This window comes from Primulina eburnea, chromosome 12, assembly GCF_022965805.1.
Source record: "Primulina eburnea isolate SZY01 chromosome 12, ASM2296580v1, whole genome shotgun sequence".
NCBI classification, from domain to species: Eukaryota; Viridiplantae; Streptophyta; class Magnoliopsida; order Lamiales; family Gesneriaceae; genus Primulina; species Primulina eburnea.
Window position 1 is genome coordinate 7,087,333 of NC_133112.1, and position 20,206 is coordinate 7,107,538.

General features: G+C 37.7%; 2 protein-coding genes across 5 annotated transcripts; both read left to right on the forward strand.

Moving 5' to 3' along the window:
• The first annotated feature begins 5,908 nt into the window (after positions 1 to 5,908).
• Positions 5,909 to 9,090, forward strand: LOC140807199 (uncharacterized). 2 transcript variants are annotated; one of them, XM_073163938.1, is made up of 4 exons: positions 5,909 to 6,205; positions 7,155 to 7,247; positions 7,550 to 7,641; positions 8,367 to 9,090. In XM_073163938.1, the coding sequence occupies exons 2-4, from the start codon at positions 7,218 to 7,220 to the stop codon at positions 8,773 to 8,775; spliced, it is 531 nt and encodes a 176-aa protein (XP_073020039.1). In that variant the 5' UTR covers positions 5,909 to 6,205; positions 7,155 to 7,217; the 3' UTR covers positions 8,776 to 9,090. The 2 variants fall into 2 exon arrangements, with proteins under 2 accessions (XP_073020039.1, XP_073020038.1); XM_073163937.1 differs by lacking the exon at positions 7,155 to 7,247.
• Positions 9,091 to 11,037: 1,947 nt separating this feature from the next.
• Positions 11,038 to 19,823, forward strand: LOC140807406 (GTP-binding protein At2g22870-like). 3 transcript variants are annotated; one of them, XM_073164239.1, is made up of 5 exons: positions 11,038 to 11,610; positions 17,381 to 17,450; positions 18,389 to 18,551; positions 19,003 to 19,238; positions 19,636 to 19,823. In XM_073164239.1, the coding sequence occupies exons 1-4, from the start codon at positions 11,142 to 11,144 to the stop codon at positions 19,219 to 19,221; spliced, it is 921 nt and encodes a 306-aa protein (XP_073020340.1). In that variant the 5' UTR covers positions 11,038 to 11,141; the 3' UTR covers positions 19,222 to 19,238; positions 19,636 to 19,823. The 3 variants fall into 3 exon arrangements, with proteins under 3 accessions (XP_073020340.1, XP_073020341.1, XP_073020339.1); XM_073164240.1 differs by lacking the exon at positions 19,636 to 19,823 and adding an exon at positions 19,325 to 19,491; XM_073164238.1 differs by lacking the exon at positions 19,636 to 19,823 and having other exon boundaries at positions 19,003 to 19,491.
• Positions 19,824 to 20,206: the final 383 nt, after the last annotated feature.

A 20,206-nucleotide genomic window follows, 5' to 3' on the forward strand; every position in this document is an offset into this window, starting at 1 on the left:
ATAGTCCTTAACAGGAAAATAAAACTTCAATCTCTTCACCCCCTAACTCCTCTGCTAGGCGACGTCTTTGTAGGAAAATAAAATTTTTCTCCTCTACTAGGCGATGCCTTAGTAGAAATAAGTAGGAAAATAAAATTTTTCTCCCCAAATCTGCTCCTCTACTAGGCGACACCTTAGTAGGAAAATAAATTTTTTCTCCTCGACCCTGCTCCTCTACTAAACGATGTCTTAGTAGGAAAATTTTTATTTTTGTCCTCCACTCCGCTCTTTTACTAGGCGATGCCTTAGTAGGTAGGGAAAATGAAATATTACTCCTCGACGATGCTCCTCTACTAGGCGATGCCTTAATAGGAAAAATAAAATTTAATTCTCCTCCTCCAGTCTGCTCCTCTGCTAGGGGATGCCTTAGCAGGAAAATTTAATTCTCCTCTTCCACTCTGCTCCTCTGCTAGGCGACGCCTTAGCAGGAAAATTTAATTTTTCTCCGCCCAAACTCTGCTCTTCTGCTAGGCGATGCCTTAGCAGGAAAATTTAATTCTCCTCCTCCACTATGCTCCTATGCTAGGTGACTTCTTAGCAGGAAAATAAAGATTTCACCTCGTCACTCTCTGGCTCCTCTACTAAGCGATGCCTTAGCAAGATAATAAAGATTTTCCACCATCATCCTTTAACTCCTCTGCTAGGCGACGCCTTAGCAGGAAAATTTAATTCTTCTCCTCCACTATGCTTCTCTACTAAGCGATGCCTTAGCAGGAAAATAAAATTTTCTCCTCCACTCTGCTCCTCTGCTAGGCGATGCCTTAATAGGAAAATAAAATTCTTCTCCTCCACTCTGCTCCTCTGCTAGGTGACGCCTTAGCAGGAAAATTTAATTCTCCTCCTCCACTCAGCTTCTCTGCTAGGCGATGTCCTTAGCAGGAAAATAAAATTCTTCTCCTCTACTCTGCTCCTCTGCTAGGCGACGCTTTAGCAGGAAAATTAAAAATTTTCTCCTTAACTCTCACCCTCTGACTCCTCTGCTAGGCGATGCCTTAGCAGGAAAATAAAGATTCCCCACCCTCACCCTCTCACTCCTCTGCTAGGCGACGCCTTAGCATGGAAAATAAAAATTTCACCTCGTCACCCTCTGACTCATCTGCTAGGCGATGCCTTAGCAGGAAAATAAAGATTCTCCACCATCACCCTCTAACTCCTCTACTAGGTGACGACTTAGTAGGAAAATAAATATTTCACCTCGTCACCTTCTGACTCCTCGCTAGGCGACACCTTAGCAAGAAAATAAAGTTTTCTCACTTTCATAATACAACAACATTAATGAACAGAAAAGAACAACTTGATTTTATTAAATTTCAACCGATTACGTAGGACAAATTCATAAACGAAATACTCAACAATAAACTCAAGAATAATATTTTCTGAGGTGGTAAGCATTTCAGGATCTTTTTGAAGCCTTGCCCTGCTCATTCTCCAACTTTCCTCTCTGCTCCTCTTACACCTCCAGGACAAAGTCACCTACTTCTTCCTTTCCTAATCAAGTTAACCTCCACACGCACTCTTTTTCCCTCCTCCCTCACCCCTTCATAACACCGACGTGCGAATTTTTGGTCCCTGCACAAGACTTCAACTCCTTTTTCCTACAAGAAAACTTAAGCTTCTGATGACAAGTGGAAGCTACAGCTCTAAAATCCTTGAGGGATGGCCGTCCTAGAATTCCATTATATGCTGACGGAGTATCCACCACAGTGAAGGCTATCATTTTTGTTACTCGCCTAGGTTCAGTCCCCAAGGATATGGGAAGAACAATCTAACCCAAAGGCGGGATGGCGTGTCCAGCAAACCCATACAGCGGGGTGGAGACCGGCTCAAACTCGCATCCTTCCACCTTCATTTGATCCAACGTGCTCTTGAACAAGACGTTTACGAAGCTTCCATTATAAATAAATATCAACGCCACATCATAATTAAAAATGGTGGCAGTCACCACCAAGGCATCATTATGTGGAGTCACAACGCCTCGGAGGTCTTCCGGTCCAAAGCTGATGACGGGATCTTGTGGTAAGTCTGTACCTCTAGATATCTCAAAGTTCTCCAACTTTCTCCCATGTGCCTTCCGAGCTCGCCCAGAGTCTCCATTAGTAGCACCCCCCGAGATCATATTAATCATTCCTCTCGTAGGATGGTTATCCTCGTTCCCCTTCTCGGCTCGATGGGCTCCTGAGGGAGATTTTGACCTCGATCTTCCCTTCTCTGCTCCCCAATCCTCTGATTTATCCATGGAGGGCCTTGACCACGCTTAGGGGACGAGCGAGACCTCTGTCGACTCCTGGATGAGGATCCTTCTCGTCTATCCCGTGAAGGCAATCTAGCACTGCACGTAGCCCTTTGCGACTTCTCCCCCTCCCCTTGGGCTCCCTCAGTTCTATCACCTTGTCACGACTCCCATCTAGAAGAACATGGGATGATAATTTTCCTCTGCCCTAGCCTTATCATCCTCCCTCTCGCTCGCGCCTCTCTTCCTACCTCCTCTTTCTGCTCCCTCAACTCTGCTTCTCTCAGGCCGCTGCTCCATCCTCTTATGCCAGCTGGGCATCTTCAAGATTACATATTTTTTTCCGCTCGAGATAATAGATCATCATAACTTGATGGAGGTTTCTTCACTAATGATTTAAAGAACTCTCCTCATCTAAGTCCTTGGGTAAAGGCACTTATTATGATGTTAGGAGTGGTCGCTGGTATCTCCAGTGCTGCGTTGTTGAAACGCTAGACAAACTCTCGCAAAGTTTCAGTTTCTTGTTGTTTCACCACGAACAAGCTCAAATAGTTTTTTTGGTGTTTTTTGTTGCTAGAGAATCTGTGCAAGAAAGCAGCGAAAAAATCTTCGAAAGATCGTATGGAGTTGGGCTGCAAGGTGTTAAACTGTTGCTGGGCTGACCTCACCAACGTCCCCAGAAACACCCTGCACATGACCCCATCTGAATATTGATGTAACAGAGCCGCATTCTCAAAACTCCCAAAGTGTTCTTCGGAGTCAGTATGTCCATCGTACTCTCCCACATTCGACAGTCGAAAATTTGGAGGAAGTCCTTCTTCTAAAATGGCTAGTGAAAAAGGACTTCCTCTCTTGGGTGCTGGTGCTCTGCTTCCCAACTGCTACCTCAACATCTGTATTTCCTTCCACATTTCTCCCATCTCACTAATCTCCCCACTTTGGTGGGGCTGTGTCTCTTCAACACTGCTCTGGTAGCCCTCAACATTTTCCTCTCGCTCCTTGGCGAGTGGCCTGCTCTTCAGCAAACATAGATTCTTGGTTCCTCTTCATAGCCTCATCCACTGTCCGAGTGATAAATTGGCCCAACCGCTCCAGGGTCAAGTTCTCCACATTCTCATTGGGACGAGGTTGCTCGACCCTTGTCTCATGAAGGGGCTGATCGACTCTTATCTCTTGACGAGGTTGTTTCTGTCTTGTCTTAAGATGCGGTTGTTCATGTCTAGTCTCAACATGAGATTGTTCGGGTCCCCTCTGAGGACGCGATGATGATGAGGTAGCTCTTCTACTCTCTCTCTTGCCTACCATCTCTACGTCTCAACTCAAAGTTCCCACATACGGTGCCAAGTGATACTCACGGAAAATTTAGGGTCCGCTTTCAGCAAGTGCCACTAATCCAGACGCATGTTTTGAAATTACCATGAGCCTGAAATCACAAATAAAATCGTGAGAAGGGGGCCATGAGGGTGGCCTGGAGTAGCCCCTCCGACGCTCAAGTCAGAAACTGAGGATATATGGGGGGAGCAGCTAAGAGTGCTGCTGAAAACAATATAGTGAAATCATCAACTTAACACTCAAACCTAGTATTTATAGGAGAATAACTAGGCCCCTTGATGGACCTGTCTTCTATTTGGGCTTGGGATGGACCAGGGGTAGTGGGCCTATCCATGAGATATCACATTGATTGTAAGTACTGTTTGTCTTCTACCACCACTATCGATGATTTTAGAAGGTTGTGAAATGTTATTCAGTAACTCTAGAATCCCAATTTGCCTTCTCAGGAGAATCTTTGCTTCTAACCATTTGACATTTACTACTATCAATGCATTGAGAAAGTCGTGGACACTTTTCTATAGTTCTAGGATCCCAACTTGCCTTCTCTAGATGATCATTGCTTCTAACCATTCGTCGTATACTACTTACTATCCATGCTTTGAAAAAGTCGTGGATGTTCTTATGCAGTTCTAGGATCTCAAGTTGCCTTCTGTAGAGAATATTTGTTTTTAACTATTTTTCGCCGACTATTATCATTGCTTTGAGAAGATTGTGAATGAGAATAAAATCGGCCAGAATGTGTAGACCAAGGCATTTTTGACTCCATAACTCCATAGTAACCAACGAAGTATACTCATATGCAACAAGAACATGGAAAAAGGATGATTGCTTGAAAATGGAGATAATCCAACAATGGAGGCTTTCAAATTTCCTTTCTTCGATTTATAGTCTTCATTGAAGGAGAAAATTTTGCCTTCAAGTGCAAATTACCTGAAGAATTAAATATCTTCTTTTTATTAGAAGACGACTGGTCTCGATGAGATTTAAAAAACAAAAAAAAAAGTTGTAGATACTATATTTATTTTTGGTGATTCAAAATCAACAAGATTGAGGCATGTGAAACTCATAATTTTTTTCTTAAAACATATTATCCCTTTGACACGAGTGCTTTGAGAATCAATGATCATCCGTTTCGCATAATTAGATGGTCCAAAACCAGTAACAATTAAGCGCAAATTGTTACTTCAGATGAAATAAAAACGTACACGAATGTTATCACTTTGAACAAGAAGAATCGAACCAGAGAAACAATGTAACAAACTTTGAAATAATACAAGTGAACCGCTTAGAAAATCAAGTATATGAATTGTGGAAATAGACTCCCTATTTATAGGCTTGAAAGTAAAACATTAACACCTGTACTAAATCACATTCAAGGGCACTTAAAATGCACCCTCCCGTATTGATGACCATCACTTAATCATACAATTAAAATGATGATCAAGAAAAAAATGAAAGGTTGTATATTGAAAAATATACAATATATTTTACCTCAATTATTTGTTGTTGAACTTGAAACTGGTCAAAAATAGCTCGAAATATGGATGATTTATTAATTGGCAAGAAAGAAACTAAATATTATTGTACAATCGAGTCTCGAACCAGAAATATCCATGAATATATTACTTGGCAAGAAAGAAACTAATTATTGTTGTAACTCACTCGAACCGGAAATATCCATGAATCGATTACTTGGCAAGAAAGAAACTAATTATTGTTGTAACTTAAAAATTGGCTTCAAATTGGGACCGACGTTGTGATTTAGATTAAAATAATAATGATAATCAATAGAATAAGGCTATGTTTGGTTGGAAGGATATGATAAACTAATGATTATTATGTAAATGATAAAAAAAATGATTGTGATAGAAATGTAATATATGATATAAAATAATAGTATGTTTGGTATGATTTTTAAGTATGAGATAATTTTGAATTTTTTGATGAAATGACGCAATTGCCCTTTTCTTTATTTTGTTTTTCTTTACTCCGGCGACGGCCGGCGGTGGTCCGGCGACGGGGGACGGAATCGTGGCGGCGGCGGCGGTCGGCCGGAATCGCGGCGGCTGTCGACCGGAAGTGGCGGCGGTGGCGGTCGACCGGAAGTGGCGGCGGTGGTCGGCGGTCCGTGAAGGAAAGTGATGGTGAGTTTGGATATAGGAGAATGGTAAAATTGGAAAAATAAGATGGATTAAGAGTATGATAAATAATTCTAGAGAATGAATGATGTATTTTTTTAACCTAACTAACATAACCTAATCAGTCATAAGAGGAGGGCAAACGCCCCCTTAGGAGACAAGGGAGGAATGGAGAAATTAGGTGAATAAAAATTGATCCAATAGTCAAAACATCACTAAACAATAATTTACCCACGCAAATTCAACCTAAACCACTTGCTTTCTCCCCGCATTCCATTTTCTTCATTTGAGTTCTTTTTTTTCTTCTTCTTTTTATGTTTGTGATATGTTGAGGCTGTGGAAATGGTACCAGAATTGCTTGGCGACGCACCCAGTTAAGACCCAGGTGATTAGCTCCGGCTTGATTTGGGGAGTTGGTGATATTGCTGCTCAAACCGTCACTCATTCCACTTCCAGAAGAAATTATGTGAGGGGTTTTTTTTTTTCATTTTTAATGGCTATGTTTTCGTATGGTTTTTTATTTTCTAATTTGATTTTTCTGAGGTGGGAGCAATGGGTTGCGCCTAATTTTGTTTATTGTTCGTGTTTGATGGAATGGGTATATTTTTTTATCTGTTTGTATTTGCGTTTCTTTTCTCCAGTTTTATGACTATGTTTTGTGTGTTATTAGAAGGAAATATGCGTTGTGTGTGCTTCGAGTGGACGGGGTGGGAATTTTTTTATAGATGTTTGCTGTATTTTGTTGAACAAAATGCTGGTAACTGAAAACCCTTATTTGTCTGTCTTGATGTGGTTTTATTGTTCAAAGGGCATTAAACATCTCCAGAAAATGAGTAATCGAAGACATTAACTTGTTACATCTGCTATGGGTCTATATTCTTTGTATTCATGTTGCATGTTTTTTTCACAGACCATGTGAAGTCAAGTGTTATAATACGTGGGTATGCATAGTTATTAAGTGTTCGGTCTCCACGCTTAGAATCTCTCAAGAATCCTAAATGTAAACTTTTCTGGCGGGGAAGTGAGATGTTAATACTGGAAGGAGGATAAGATATTAATGGTTTAATCATTCTTTAGTGAGGAGGAAGACTTTCTTTGCGTGCCATATCTTGTTGATTGTCAACTGGTTTTTGGTCTATTTTTAACGAATTGACACGAATCTTCAACATGAGTGTCCCTCTTATACTTTGAACTGATTTAACTGAGTTGCTGAAAGGAAAACAAAGTCCTCATGTTTATCTTTAACCTACTACCTATTTTCTTCCAATCTTGAAGAATGTTTATGCAATATGTCGTTTAGCTTTCTTTTTTTTTCTTGACAAAATCGTTTAGCTTTCTTTAAGCCGTGCTTTTTATGTACTTATGTATATGTGTTTTTTCCTTTCGATGGAACAAACTCATGATGCTTTCTGCAGTCGTGGGCAAAGCTTTTATCTATGAATGATTAGAGTTATCATGTTTATGTGTTTTCATAAAAGATGGAGAAAGATATGACCAGTCTCACAATGGTAAGTTTACTTTTGGTTTTTCGGAATTAGATTGTGCTTTTATCTTTTATGCATCAGATATTACAAAATTTTGCGCTAGCATTCTTTATTCCTTTTCCCTGGTGTTTTTAATACTTGTTGAAACTTAAACGGCCACCAACCCCTCGTGTGCGTGAAGCCTGCCAAAATGAGCATGAAATGAACATTTTTTCTTTCTTCCTGCTCACACGTCTGATAGTCAATTTGGATATCTATTACTCTGAGAAGCTTAACATCTTCATTTTCACATCACTGAATAGTGATACCCATTGTTTCCTCTGCAGGATGAAGATAAAGAATTTAAGATCAATTGGAGAAGAGTCGCTACTACGAGCTTGTTTGGGCTTGGATTTGTTGGTCCAGTTGGGCATTTCTGGTAGTTTTCTATTGAGTTATGACTTTGAGAGTCAAACCCTCGTTTTCTATACTCGGTGGTCCTACTAAATTAAATATGAAAACTTTTGGTTTTGAGTTACATCACATGTTTAAATTTGAGAATGGACAAGTAGGTAACTAGGTTATTTTCTGTGGCTTTGCTCATGTTCTTGATGACCAGATTGAAATTGACAAAAAGAAGATTTTGACATATTCTCACTCGGTAATTTCTAAGACGAGGTCACAGTAACGAAACAATGGTTCATTATTTGATAGTATCCATCTCTGGAAATTCTCATGATGTAATAATAACCATTTACTAATGTTGTTGAAAATATCACTGTTAGAAACTTCATGAACACTGAATGCTGTTGAAATCCAAAAAAAAAAAAAATTGAAATCAGATTAATTAAAAAAATTTGAAATCAGATTAATTATAATTAGGTTAGAATGCCCTCTGAGCATTGTATCATGGATTTATTTCTTCAAGGCTGAATTGTGTCGGGGATGTGCGCATTCACTGTCAAATTGGTGTAAATCCTTTGTTGTGTTCTGTTCACTTTTCTTCGTATATCTATTGTTTAAAAGTAAGATTAATAAAGTTTTATCCCACTAAACATTATGTCATGGATTAGAAACGGATGGTGCTTTAAACTTCAAGTAATCTTTGATTCCCGTCATTACACACGCACAGGCTGTAGAGTTCTCAATCCTTCTTCCATTCAGGTATGAAGGGCTGGACCGTTTCATTAGATTAAGGCTACAACTACGGCCCAATTCCTTCCGTTTTATCGGCACAAAAGTAGCAGTTGATGGCATAATCTTTGGGCCCTTGGATTTACTCCTGTTTTTCACTTACATGGGTTTTTCTACGGGTAAAAGTGCCACTCAGGTCAAAGAAGATGTTAAGAGAGACTTTCTCCCAGCCTTGATTTTAGAGGGAGGCATCTGGCCAATTGTTCAAGTTGCCAATTTTCGATTCATTCCGGTTCGTTATCAACTCCTTTACGTCAATTTTTTCTGTTTATTGGATAGCTGCTTTCTTTCGTGGCTTGAGCAACAAGAAGATGCCCCTTGGAAGCAGTTGTTCAAATCGTTGCTTCCTTTGAACGAAGAAAAACAAGAAGGCGGGTAATTGGTAATTACTTGTTCATTGTTTCGGCTGGTTCCGTCTTCTGGGATCATTTTTCGAACTTTCATCGACTAAAATACATGTAAAACTTGATTTCTACCCCGGATATGAACGTTTTGTGATTGTAGAGTTCTTGGCTTCAATATACTGCTAAAGAGGACGATGGCATGAGTTCATTTTTGCATTTTATAGGCTTTCTATTTTGATGAAAAGGCGTTTTTATATGTTTGCAATACATTGTTTCCTTGTGTTGCCGCATTTATGCCCAAAATCTCAATCCAATTATCAAGAATCATTTACTCTTTTATATTTGGATTATCATTTGAAGTTAGATTCTTTTAACTGTGTTTTTCTTCAATGAAATTCTTGTAAACACAAAGGATAATCATTTAAAAATAGCAATAGATTTTTATAAGGCCTTCAATTATTTCGTCACAACAAGAGGTATTATGTGAAATGAACTTATTATTCTTTGCAATACCATGCTAAAATAAATTTTGTTTTTTAATCTTAAATTAAACATAGGATCAATTTATTGGATTGATAATTCTTGGATCATTCAAAAAATATTGTTTGTATACAGATGTTTTAACGAAACATGCATGATACAAAATATTTTTAAACCTATATTTGTTATTTTAGAAGAATATGATCTAGTTTTTTCAATTTATTTGATAAGACTAGTGAAAATATTTCTGGTATTAGTGAGCATATTGAAATATGTAAATCATCCGTATGTAATAAATTTGTTCATATTAGGTGCATGTGTCATATTTTAAATTTGTGTGTTCAAAATGGACTAAAAAAATTATCATCACATATTCAATCGATTAGTAACACAATTCATTATTTATGGACACATCCCCATGTTATTAAACAATGAGGAAAATTTTGCAAAATAAATTGTATGAGGTCTAAACGGTCTGCACGAGACATTCCAACTCTTTGGAATTCAACATAAAAATTATTACTATCGTCTTTTAAATATAAATATTTATATTTTGTCATCAATATGTTCAAGCTCATGATATTTATTTATTTTCAAATAAATAAAACATATGCACTAGTATTTGTGAAATTTTAAAATTTTTTAATGATGCTAGTGACCAATTATCCGGTGTTTATTATTATACTTCTCAATTTAGTTTTAACACATTGCTACAACATTGCATATATTTTTAGTGAAAATATTAAATCCAATGATGATGTTTTAGTTCAATGTATTTATGTAATGAAAGAAAATTGAGAAAATATTTTTAAAAATTCCTAAAATATTTTTATTTTTTGTTTTAGATTATAGACTTAAATTAGATGGTTTACAAGAAATATTAACAATATCTTTAGACCCTGTTATGGAAACAATTCCTAATATCTCATTGATTTTGTTTAATATTAAAAATCAGTTACATGATATTTATAATGAATATAACACCAACTATGGTGAACAAATTTTTCCACATGAAACACAATCAACCGCAACTAGTAATATTACTTCTAAACTTACTAAAATACAACTTTTATTAATAGAATAAACGAAACATCCACGAGGATCTTCAAGTTCCAGTAAGGAACTTGATAATTATCTTACTACTACTTTTTGATTCATTTTGCGATGATGATTGCATAAAATACAAATACATCCGATCTTATCTATAATGATAAAAAATAATTCTAGCTTGTCTCGTTTCAACGGTTGCAATAAAGCAATCTTTTATTATTAGAGGAAATACATTAGATAAGAGACGTTCCAATTTAATATCGGAAAATTTAGAAGTCCGATATTTTCTCAATGATTGGTCAATAACCGTTAGCCGGACACAAGATATTAAAATTGATGAAGAAGATCAAGACGAAACCGAGAGAACGTCTAGAACAACGATGATAGGAAATATGAAGGAATGTGATTGAATATAATGAAATGTAATATATATTTTTATATAAGATGTTGAAAGTTGAGATGTAATAATACAATTTTCATTAAAGAAAAAAAACAGATTTTTTATTGAAGAAATGTAATAAATTTTTTATTGAGATAATGAAATATATAATAGAGTTTGTATAAGTTCAATTGTCCGAGTTTTCTTTTTAAAATTTATTTTTTCATTCTTTAAATGTTTTTAAAAAATATATTTTTAAAAATAAAAAGATCACACCGAACCATAGCCGACCACGTGAGACCCCGTTAAGGGTCTCCAACTCGGACTCAGACCGATTCCGGCCCGTGGCCATGTGTAAATTATGACGTCAAGATTTCGAAAACAATTAAACAAAGAAAACAATATCCCAAAGCCCAAATCTCGGACAGTATCTGCACTCACTCCCATCCACAGCGACGCACACACTGAACGTGAGAACGCCATAGCTTAGAGATGTTTCTAACTCATCAACTTCCAAGAATTCACCTCATCTCTCATTTCACTTGTCCCAAACCCAGAAGGCTTCTCTTAATCACCTCAACCATCGGATCCAAACCCATACCTGCTTCAATCTCCCACTTCTCCGCAACAATCGCTGCTCCGTCGCAGCCCCAAGAGAGTTCGCCGCTTTCTCTTGAAACCCTCTTTGTGCCGCCGGATACAGACGTTTCGTCTCTCGAAATCTCGAGCTTTGGCTCGAGAATCTTGAAGGGCTCCAACATCGTGTTGAGTAAGTATGCGGCAGGCGATGGTGCTGAGGTTGTGAATTCGGAGTTTGTGAAGAGCAGTGTAACAACTGAGGAGTGTCCATCCGATGGGATTCCGGAATTCGCGCTCGTGGGCAGGTCTAATGTGGGGAAATCCTCGCTTCTTAACTCGCTCGTTAGGCGGAAGCGGCTCGCGCTCACTTCCAAGAAGCCTGGTATTTTCATTTGTAGCAGTGTAGTGCGTGTTCTAGACAGGACTAGTCACACATCATTTTTGTTGTCTCACGTGCGAAATTTGAGATAATAAAACCCGAAAATAAAGAATAAACTGGACACCGACATTTACGTGGAAAACCCCTAAAAATTATTAGAGGAAATGATGAAAAGATTTTCACTATAATATTTTATGGTGTACAACTCACTCACTGTGTTTCCAAAGAGAACACACACTCTCTTAATATAGGAGAACTAACACATCATAAATATTATAGACTCTTAATACAAGAGAACAAACACATCACAAATATTATAGAACTAATAGGAGAAATAAAAAAACTCAAGAAGAAGCTTGAGAATGAGATAATTTCAGAATGAAGAGGGGAGCTCTATTTATAGAGCTTCCAGTCAGTGTGAATACGCGTTAAAAACGCGTATTCAAACTTTCCACGAAATTTCCTGCAGCACGTTTTTTTTCTTTTCTCAAAGTAGGCAATTCAACTTTGGCAACTTTTTGGCCTCACCTATTAACTTTATTGTCGACATTTCTCCCACTTGGAGATTTGATTGAGAATCAAACACATATCCACACATCCTTTCAATCTTGCCATTACCTGCTGCTTACGTTTCCGCTAGACCACTTGAGAATCTACACCACTCAAACTTATCAGTGTTCACTGGCTTGGTCAGAAAACCATCTATGTTATCCTTCGTATGGATCTTCTGCATATCCACGCTTCCTTCTTCTACTACTTCCCGCACAAAGTGAAATTGTACTCCCATGTGTTTTGTCCTGGAATGAAAGGCTGGATTCCTTGCGATGTGCAAGACACTCTGACTGTCACAAAACAAAGAAACATTTTCTTGTTTGTGCCCGATCTCTTCCAATAACATTTTGATCCATATTGCCTTCTTGCAAGCTTGAGTAGTTGTCATGTATTCTGCCTTTGTTGTAGATAACGCCACATCTGTCTGCAGTTTTGAAACCCAGCTTACTGCTCCTCCTGCAAGCGTAAACACATAACCAGTAGTAGATTTCCTCTTATCAGGATCACCTGCATAATCTGAATCGACATAGCCCCTGAGTGTAAAATCCGATCCTCCATAACATAATGCAACATTCGAGGTACCCTTAATATATCTAATGATCTTCTTAACAGTGCTCCAATGCTCTCTTCCAGGATTCGCCATATAACGACTAACTGCTCCCACTGCTTGAGCAATGTCCGGTCTTGTACAGATCATGACGAACATCAAACTTCCCACTGCTGATGCATATGGTACTCGAGACATCTTCTTCCTCTCTGCTTCACTGCTAGGACACATCTCGGAGGATAACTTGAAGTTAACAGGAAAAGGGGTCGAAATTGGCTTACTATCTTGCATGTTGAAGCGTTGCAAGATTTTCTTCAAATAATTTTTCTGGGAAAGCCAAATCTTTCTGTTACTTCTATCTCGGTGAACTTGCATCCCTAGAATCTTGTTTGCTGGTCCAAAGTCCTTCATATCAAATTCCCTAGCCAATTGTGCTTTCAATTCTTAGACCTGATCTTTGTTGGGGCCTGCTACCAACATGTCATCCACATACAACAGCAAAATAATATAATCATCACCAGACCTCTTGAAATATGTACAAGGATCTGCACTCAGTCTGTTGTATCCAAGGCTGATGATATAGGAATCAAATCTCTTGTACCAACACCTCAGCGGCCAGCGCCTGTTTGAGACCGTACAGAGATTTGTTCAACCTGCAAATCAAGTTCTCTTTGCCTTTTTCCGCAAAACCTTCTGGCTGGAGCATATAGATTTCTTCTTCAAGATCTCCATGAAGAAATGCCGTTTTCACATCTAGCTGTTCTAGATGTAGGTCAAACACCGCACACAATGCCAGCACCACTCTGACTGTTGTAAGCCGAACCACAGGAGAAAATATCTCATTGAAGTCAATGCCTTCTTTCTGAGCATACCCTTTTACCACCAATCTAACACGATACCGCTCTACTTGGTTATTGCCATCACGCTTGATCTTATAGACACATCTGTTAATAATGGCTTTCCTCCCTCGTGGTAGTGTAACAAGATCCCAAGTTTTATTCTTGTCTAATGTCTCCAATTCTTCTTGCATTGCTATCATCCATAAGGATACATCCGAGCTTTGAGTAGCCTCGTGGAAACTCGATGGCTCGCCATCCTCTGATAATAGATAATATATTCAATGTTGCTTTCAGTGACATAATCTGAAAGCCAACCTGGTGGCTTCTGTCTCGAGTTGAATGCCTCACATTGGAAACCTCAGACTCAATATGTTTTTGTTCTTCGTGCTCTGGTACTGCTTCACAAGAAACTTGACTTTCGTCTGTTTTATTTTCCACCTGAAAAATAGTAGTTTCTGAATTCGGTGTGCCTTTGTCTCCCTTTACTTTATCTTCCTCGAAGATAAGATCCCTGCTGATAACAAGCTTGTGAACAGTAGGATCCCACAAGCGAAACCCTTTTACTCCATCAGCATAGCCCAAGAAGATACATTTTCTGGATTTCGAATCTAACTTCGATCTTTCTTGCTCATTGTACAGAACGTACATAGGACTTCCAAATGTATGCAAATGAGAATAATCCGTCGGATTTCCGGTCCACATCTCCATCGGAGTCTTCAGATCAATCGGCACTGAAGGAGAACGATTGATAATATAACAAGCGGTTTTGACTGCTTCTGCCCAAAATGACTTTTCTAGACCTGCAGTCCTCAACATAGCTCTTGTTCTGTCCAACAAGGTCCTGTTCATCCGCTCCGTTACTCCATTCTGTTGAGGTGTGTAAGCCGTCGTGAACTGTCTTTTGATGCCCTCATGTTGACAATATGCATCAAATTCATCACTAGTATATTCTCCTCCATTGTCAGTCCTCAGATTCTTGATTTTCTTTCCTGAATCAAGTTCAACCCGCGCTTTGAAATCTTTGAAGACTTGGAAAACATATGATTTCTTCTCGATTGGATACACTCAACATCTCCTAGAGAAATCATCAATGAACGAGACAAAATATCTCGCTCCTCCTAGGGATATAACCGGTGCTTGCCAAACATCCGAATGAATCAGCTCCAATATACTTTTGCTCCTGGCAGTAGAAGTGCCAAACTTTAATCTGTGTTGTTTACTGGTAACACAGTGCTCACAAAAGGGTAGTGACACTTTTGTAAGTCCCGGCAGCAGCTTCCGTTCTGAGAGAATTTTCAACCCTCGTTCTGACATATGCCCGAGCTTTCTATGCCATAACACTGTTAATTCTTCTCTTGAACCAATTGATGCAACAGCTAGTTCTGCCTCTTTGTGTGTTTCTCCCATAAGTACATATAGATTTGCAGCAACTTTTTCGACCTTCATAACCACAAGCGCGCCTTTCACAATTTTCATGATCCCGTTCTCGATCCAAGTTTTGCACCCGATGTCATCCAATTGCCCCAAGGACAAAAGATTTTTCGTCAGTCCCTTCACATGTCGTACCTCCTGTATGGTGCGAATGGTGCCATCAAACATTTTAATTTTGACAGTACCGACCCCAGCGATTTCCAAGGCATGATCAATCAAATCTCCAAGTGGGAGAAATGTCGACAATGAAGTTAATAGGTGGGGCCAAAGTTGGCAAATTTGAATTGCCTACTTTGAGAAGAAGAAAAAAAACGTGCTGCAGGAAATTTCGTGGAAAGTTTGAATACGCGTTTTTAACGCGTATTCACACTGACAGGAGGCTCTATAAATAGAGCTCCTCCTTCATTCTGAAATTATCTCATTCTCAAGCTTCTTCTTGAGTTTTCTTATTTCTCCTATTAGTTCTATAATATTTGTGAGGTGTTTGTTCTCCTGTATTAAGAGAGTGTGTGTTCTCTTTGGAAACACAGTGAGTGAGTTGTACACCACAAAATATTATAGTGGAAATCTTTTCATCTTGCCCGTGGTTTTTACCCTAATAATTTTTAGGGGTTTTCAACGTAAATCTCGGTGTCCAGTTTATTCTTTATTTTCGGGTTTTATTATCTCAAATTCCGCACGTGGGACCAACAAGTGGTATCAGAGCCTTGGTTTAAAATTTCTTAAAATTTTGAGTATGCTCTGTGGTTGCAGCCTAGACTTATCTTCCACATCAGAAAATATTTTTTTAAGATTTTTTATTTAAGGCGAGATTATTTTTTCCAGTCTACTAAATTGTTGTAGACATAATGGCGGGAAGGTACGAGATAGCAAAGTTCAACGGAAGCAATTTTATGCGGTGGAAAATAAAGAATAAACTGGACACCGAGATTTACGTGAAAAACCCCTAAAACTTATTAGGGTAAAAACCACGGGTAAGATGAAAAGATTTCTACTATAATATTTTGTGGTGTACAACCCACTCACTGTGTTTCCAAAGAGAACACACACTCTCTTAATACAGGAGAACAAACACCTCACAAATATTATAGAACTAATAGGAGAAAAAAGAAAACTCAAGAAGAAGCTTGAGAATGTCAATGAGATAATTTCAGAACGAAGGGGGAGCTCTATTTATAGAGTCACCTGTCAGTGTGAATACGCGTTAAAAAAAACGCGTATTCAAACTTTCTACGAAATTTCCTGCAGCCCCTTTTTTTTCTTTTTCTCAAAGTAGGGGATTCAAATTTGCCAACTTTGCTCCCACCTATTAACTTCATTGTCGACAATTTTGACGTGGCTTTTTTGGCAGATATTATGTTTGGTTTCAATCGGTAGGAATGAGTAACTTGGCCTTTCATAATGTTTATTTCTTAATTTTTTCAACTCAAGGGGCGGTTTGCTGCCGTTTGACTTCTGCTGCATATGATTTTTTTATGGATATGTGATCGGTATAAATGTTTTTCTTGGAAGAATTTGAGGCACGGTCTGATGCCAAGGATAATGCGTTACAGATATTTGTTTCGTACCAAACAAATCGAACGACTCAAGTTCTACAAATGTTAATTATCATTCCAGTATTATACATCATTTTTCGTCCATGGCATAAGCCAAATGGTGCCTAATAGTATTACAAACACTCTTTTGAGTAATTGTGCGTGGCTAGTTTATTGGTTATGCTGCTTGTTGGTTATACTGCTTCCTCTTCTTTGATAATTCCCAGAATATTAAATATTGTCAGAATCAAAATAAGAAAATCAGGTAATATTCGGATTAATGGATTATTTGGAAGAAATAACTTATAAAAATACCCGTCTGTGCTGAGCACTCCAGAGTGAAGAAGAGCCTCTGGTACCGGAGATAAAAAAAAAAGGTGCATTAAACATCTATGGACCAGGTTTTATGAATTGCCAAATAGACAGATTTGTTATTTTATGATTATAGATGGTGATCAAGAGTGATTGAATGTGAGATCAAATGAACTTATAACAGATAGTACCATAGCTATGGGAAGCTTATGTGTAAGTCGTACCATAAAACTTTTCATTTTGTCGCGTGATAGACATAGATTGCTTCATCGAACACTGATGGCTTGTTTAGGAGTGTTCTTTTTTATTAATTTTTTTGGAAGCTAAACAGGATTAGGTGACTTGGGTTTGTGGAGATGGTGAGTTGAATTTTTATGACAGAGAAGACGTTGAGTTTGTCTATTCTGTGATGCAAAAAGGAGCGACACATTGAATTTACTGTATAAGATGATAGAAAATATTTATCTTGAATGATTCAAAGCACAATAATTTTTTTAGCTTTTCATGCATAAAATCATGTTTCAAAAGTGATTATATTATGATGTTTCCATTTGCAGGTAAGACACAATGCATCAACCATTTTCGTATTAATGATAGCTGGTACCTCGTCGATTTGCCGGGCTATGGGTATCAACTTGACTTTCTTGATTTTCTCTCATTTTATGGGGTTCTCGTATGTGATTGGCGTTAAAAAAAGAGTCGGTTAGATATACAAGTAAACAATTGTGAGACAGTAGTTCAAATGGACCTGCTCATTTCTTAACATAAATGAACACCATAATTGTACTTTTAACATCAAAGCTGCCTAGTTTGCTGCGATTTGAGTCATTTCAAATTATCTGCTGCATCCATGCTTTATTTCTATATTTTTGGATGTTCACCATGTGCCCCCAGAAACTGGTTGAAGAATATAATTATTAAAAGTTTACATGCCATGCATCCATGTTCAAGGTTTAGTAAAACAACCCTTGCTCCTCTACCCAAGCAAAGGCCCACGACTTCGATGAAGCGCACACCATGACCATGAGTTTCGTCCTTGATGCATTTCTAAAGTTCATGAAACCTTTTAAGCGTGCTCTCATTGCGTGGATGATAGATTTTATTGTTACGTAATGCCTTGTGAAGTACATATTAATCATTTCCATCAAGCATAGCTACCTTCCACTTAGGATATAATTATCTAAGCACCTTATAATTTTAATAACTACGATATAGAACTCATGGCAAGCAAATGCTAGCTTTAGCACCATTTATAGCAGAAGATTCGAATATGTTGAGCTAACACGTTCATACACTATTCTAGTATATGGTGTTGAAATGATTGTTTGAACCATGAAAAACCGGAAGATTTCCTTTATGGAATATTCTTTTTCCCTCATTTCTCTCTCATATTTGTGTCTAATATCAACTTCCATGAAGTGAAATTTACGAAAAGGGAAATAAAGGTAAAACCGATTTGTTTAGTGATACTGTGAAGTTTTCACCATTCTGTTCCACGTAGCAACAAAGTAAATTGCACAAATTGTTGGTACCTGTGACGATGGCTAGTTTTTGTTCTTGAATAGGTACGCAGCTGCTCCACATGAGATTCGAACAGACTGGGACAAATTCACCAAGGATTACTTTCTCAACCGGCCCACGCTTGTCTCAGTTTTCCTTCTGATCGATGCCAGCATTCCCGCAAAAAAGATTGATCTCGAATATGCTAGTTGGTTGGGACAAAATCAGGTTTTTAGTTTATACTTTTACTTCTGAATGGGAATACAAAACAATATTAATTTTCTTTTACGGGCGAATGCTTCTCGCCATTTTCTGTTACCCTTTTTTTGTGGCTTTATGGAATGCTTTACACCATACTTGGTGTTATGACAAACGTTATACTAATTGGGCACTTGCCATGAGTTCGATGAATGCCTTTTTTTAAGTCATGTAGATGAATATTCAGTCAGTGCTGCAAAAAATGTAAAGATTAACTAATTGAAATGCTTGAATGGATGGTTATCTCTGCAGAAAAAGTTATCAAATTGATCTATAATTTTTCACGTTTATGCATCAGTAGTCTTCACATGTTTAAGGATCATCTTTATTAACAAGTAAAACTGCTAGTTAATTTGATAAAGAGGCTGTAGCAGGCTCAAGAAAGTTGTGATGTCTAGATTTTGTTCACTTCTTTTTCCAGATTCCTATGACTTTAATATTCACGAAATGCGACAAACGGAAAAAGAAAAGGAATGGAGGGAGACGACCTGAAGAAAACACCCAAGAGTTTCTGGAACTGATACGCAACTTTTTCCAGACGGCACCTCCTTGGATCATGACAAGTAGTGTCACAAACCAAGGAAGAGAGGAGATACTTTTGCACATGTCTCAGTTAAGAAACTACTGGCACAAGCATTAATCCTCCGATCCTACTAGGTATTACTTTGTATTCTGATTTTTTTTTCCCTCAATTTTTCATTAGAGGCTGATACAGTTAGATAAACTACACATAGAATATGCAGTTTTTGTAAATCTAGAGTGGTGTTCCATGTCGGAGGCACTCGGAGCGAGCTCCGGGCTATCGCCTCACCCCTCTTTTAATGTGTTTTCAAGATTTATATATTCTTAATATATTAAAACATAAAACAAAATGATGACGCGTTCGCTAAATTTAGAGTGTTGTTATTTACATTCTATTTTTTGTTATTTGTATTCTACTTGAGAATAAATTTTACACGAAATATAAAATGGAGTGTAAATAACATTATTCTTAAATTTAGATATAGATACTTGACTGAATTTAATTTTGGATTTTGACATCCATCTGTACCAGTGTTTTAAAGACGACGTTTAGGCGGCGGGCGGTCGTTCACCTCCTTCATTTTTACAAGGCGATATCTGTAGGCGATGATGCATAAATTGGGAGCTTAGGCAGCTCGAAATCTACCTAGGCGGAATAATGTATGTATTTTTTAAAATATAGTTTTTTTAAAAAAAATAAAAATTAAAAGCTCATAAGTCATAACCTCGTACATAAATTGTATTGTAGTAATATTTTAAATACATTAATATCATATTATTATTTAGTTTGTCAACGATTTTTTTCAAAAAGACGTATCATAAGCTATATTTCAAACTAAGGGTGCAGTTGATTCGAGCTCGAGTATCATAGAGCTCGACTCGATCGAATATTAATTTTCAAGTTCCAGCTCAAGAATATATTAAGTTATTCGAGTTCGAAAAGTTTGATTTAGGTTCTATTTTAATTCTTAATAAATAATAAGTATATTTATAGGTAAATAAATATATAATTGTATATTCGAGTAGCTCGCGAAATAATTGAATAGGAACATGCAAAACTCGAGTTCAACTCCATTAAAAATTCAAGCTACTCGAGCTCAGTC

Excerpts from the sequence above, each read along its gene's own strand:
- LOC140807199 (XM_073163937.1), top strand. The coding sequence starts at position 6,065 with ATGTTGAGGCTGTGGAAATGGTACCAGAATTGCTTGGCGACGCACCCA. Across the intron at positions 6,206-7,549 it reads CCACTTCCAGAAGAAATTAT|GATGAAGATAAAGAATTTAA; the intron begins GTGAGGGGTTTT and ends TTTCCTCTGCAG. Across the intron at positions 7,642-8,366 it reads GGTCCAGTTGGGCATTTCTG|GTATGAAGGGCTGGACCGTT; the intron begins GTAGTTTTCTAT and ends TCTTCCATTCAG.
- LOC140807406 (XM_073164239.1), top strand. The coding sequence starts at position 11,142 with ATGTTTCTAACTCATCAACTTCCAAGAATTCACCTCATCTCTCATTTC. Across the intron at positions 17,451-18,388 it reads GTCGATTTGCCGGGCTATGG|GTACGCAGCTGCTCCACATG; the intron begins GTATCAACTTGA and ends GTTCTTGAATAG. Across the intron at positions 18,552-19,002 it reads GTTGGTTGGGACAAAATCAG|ATTCCTATGACTTTAATATT; the intron begins GTTTTTAGTTTA and ends TTCTTTTTCCAG.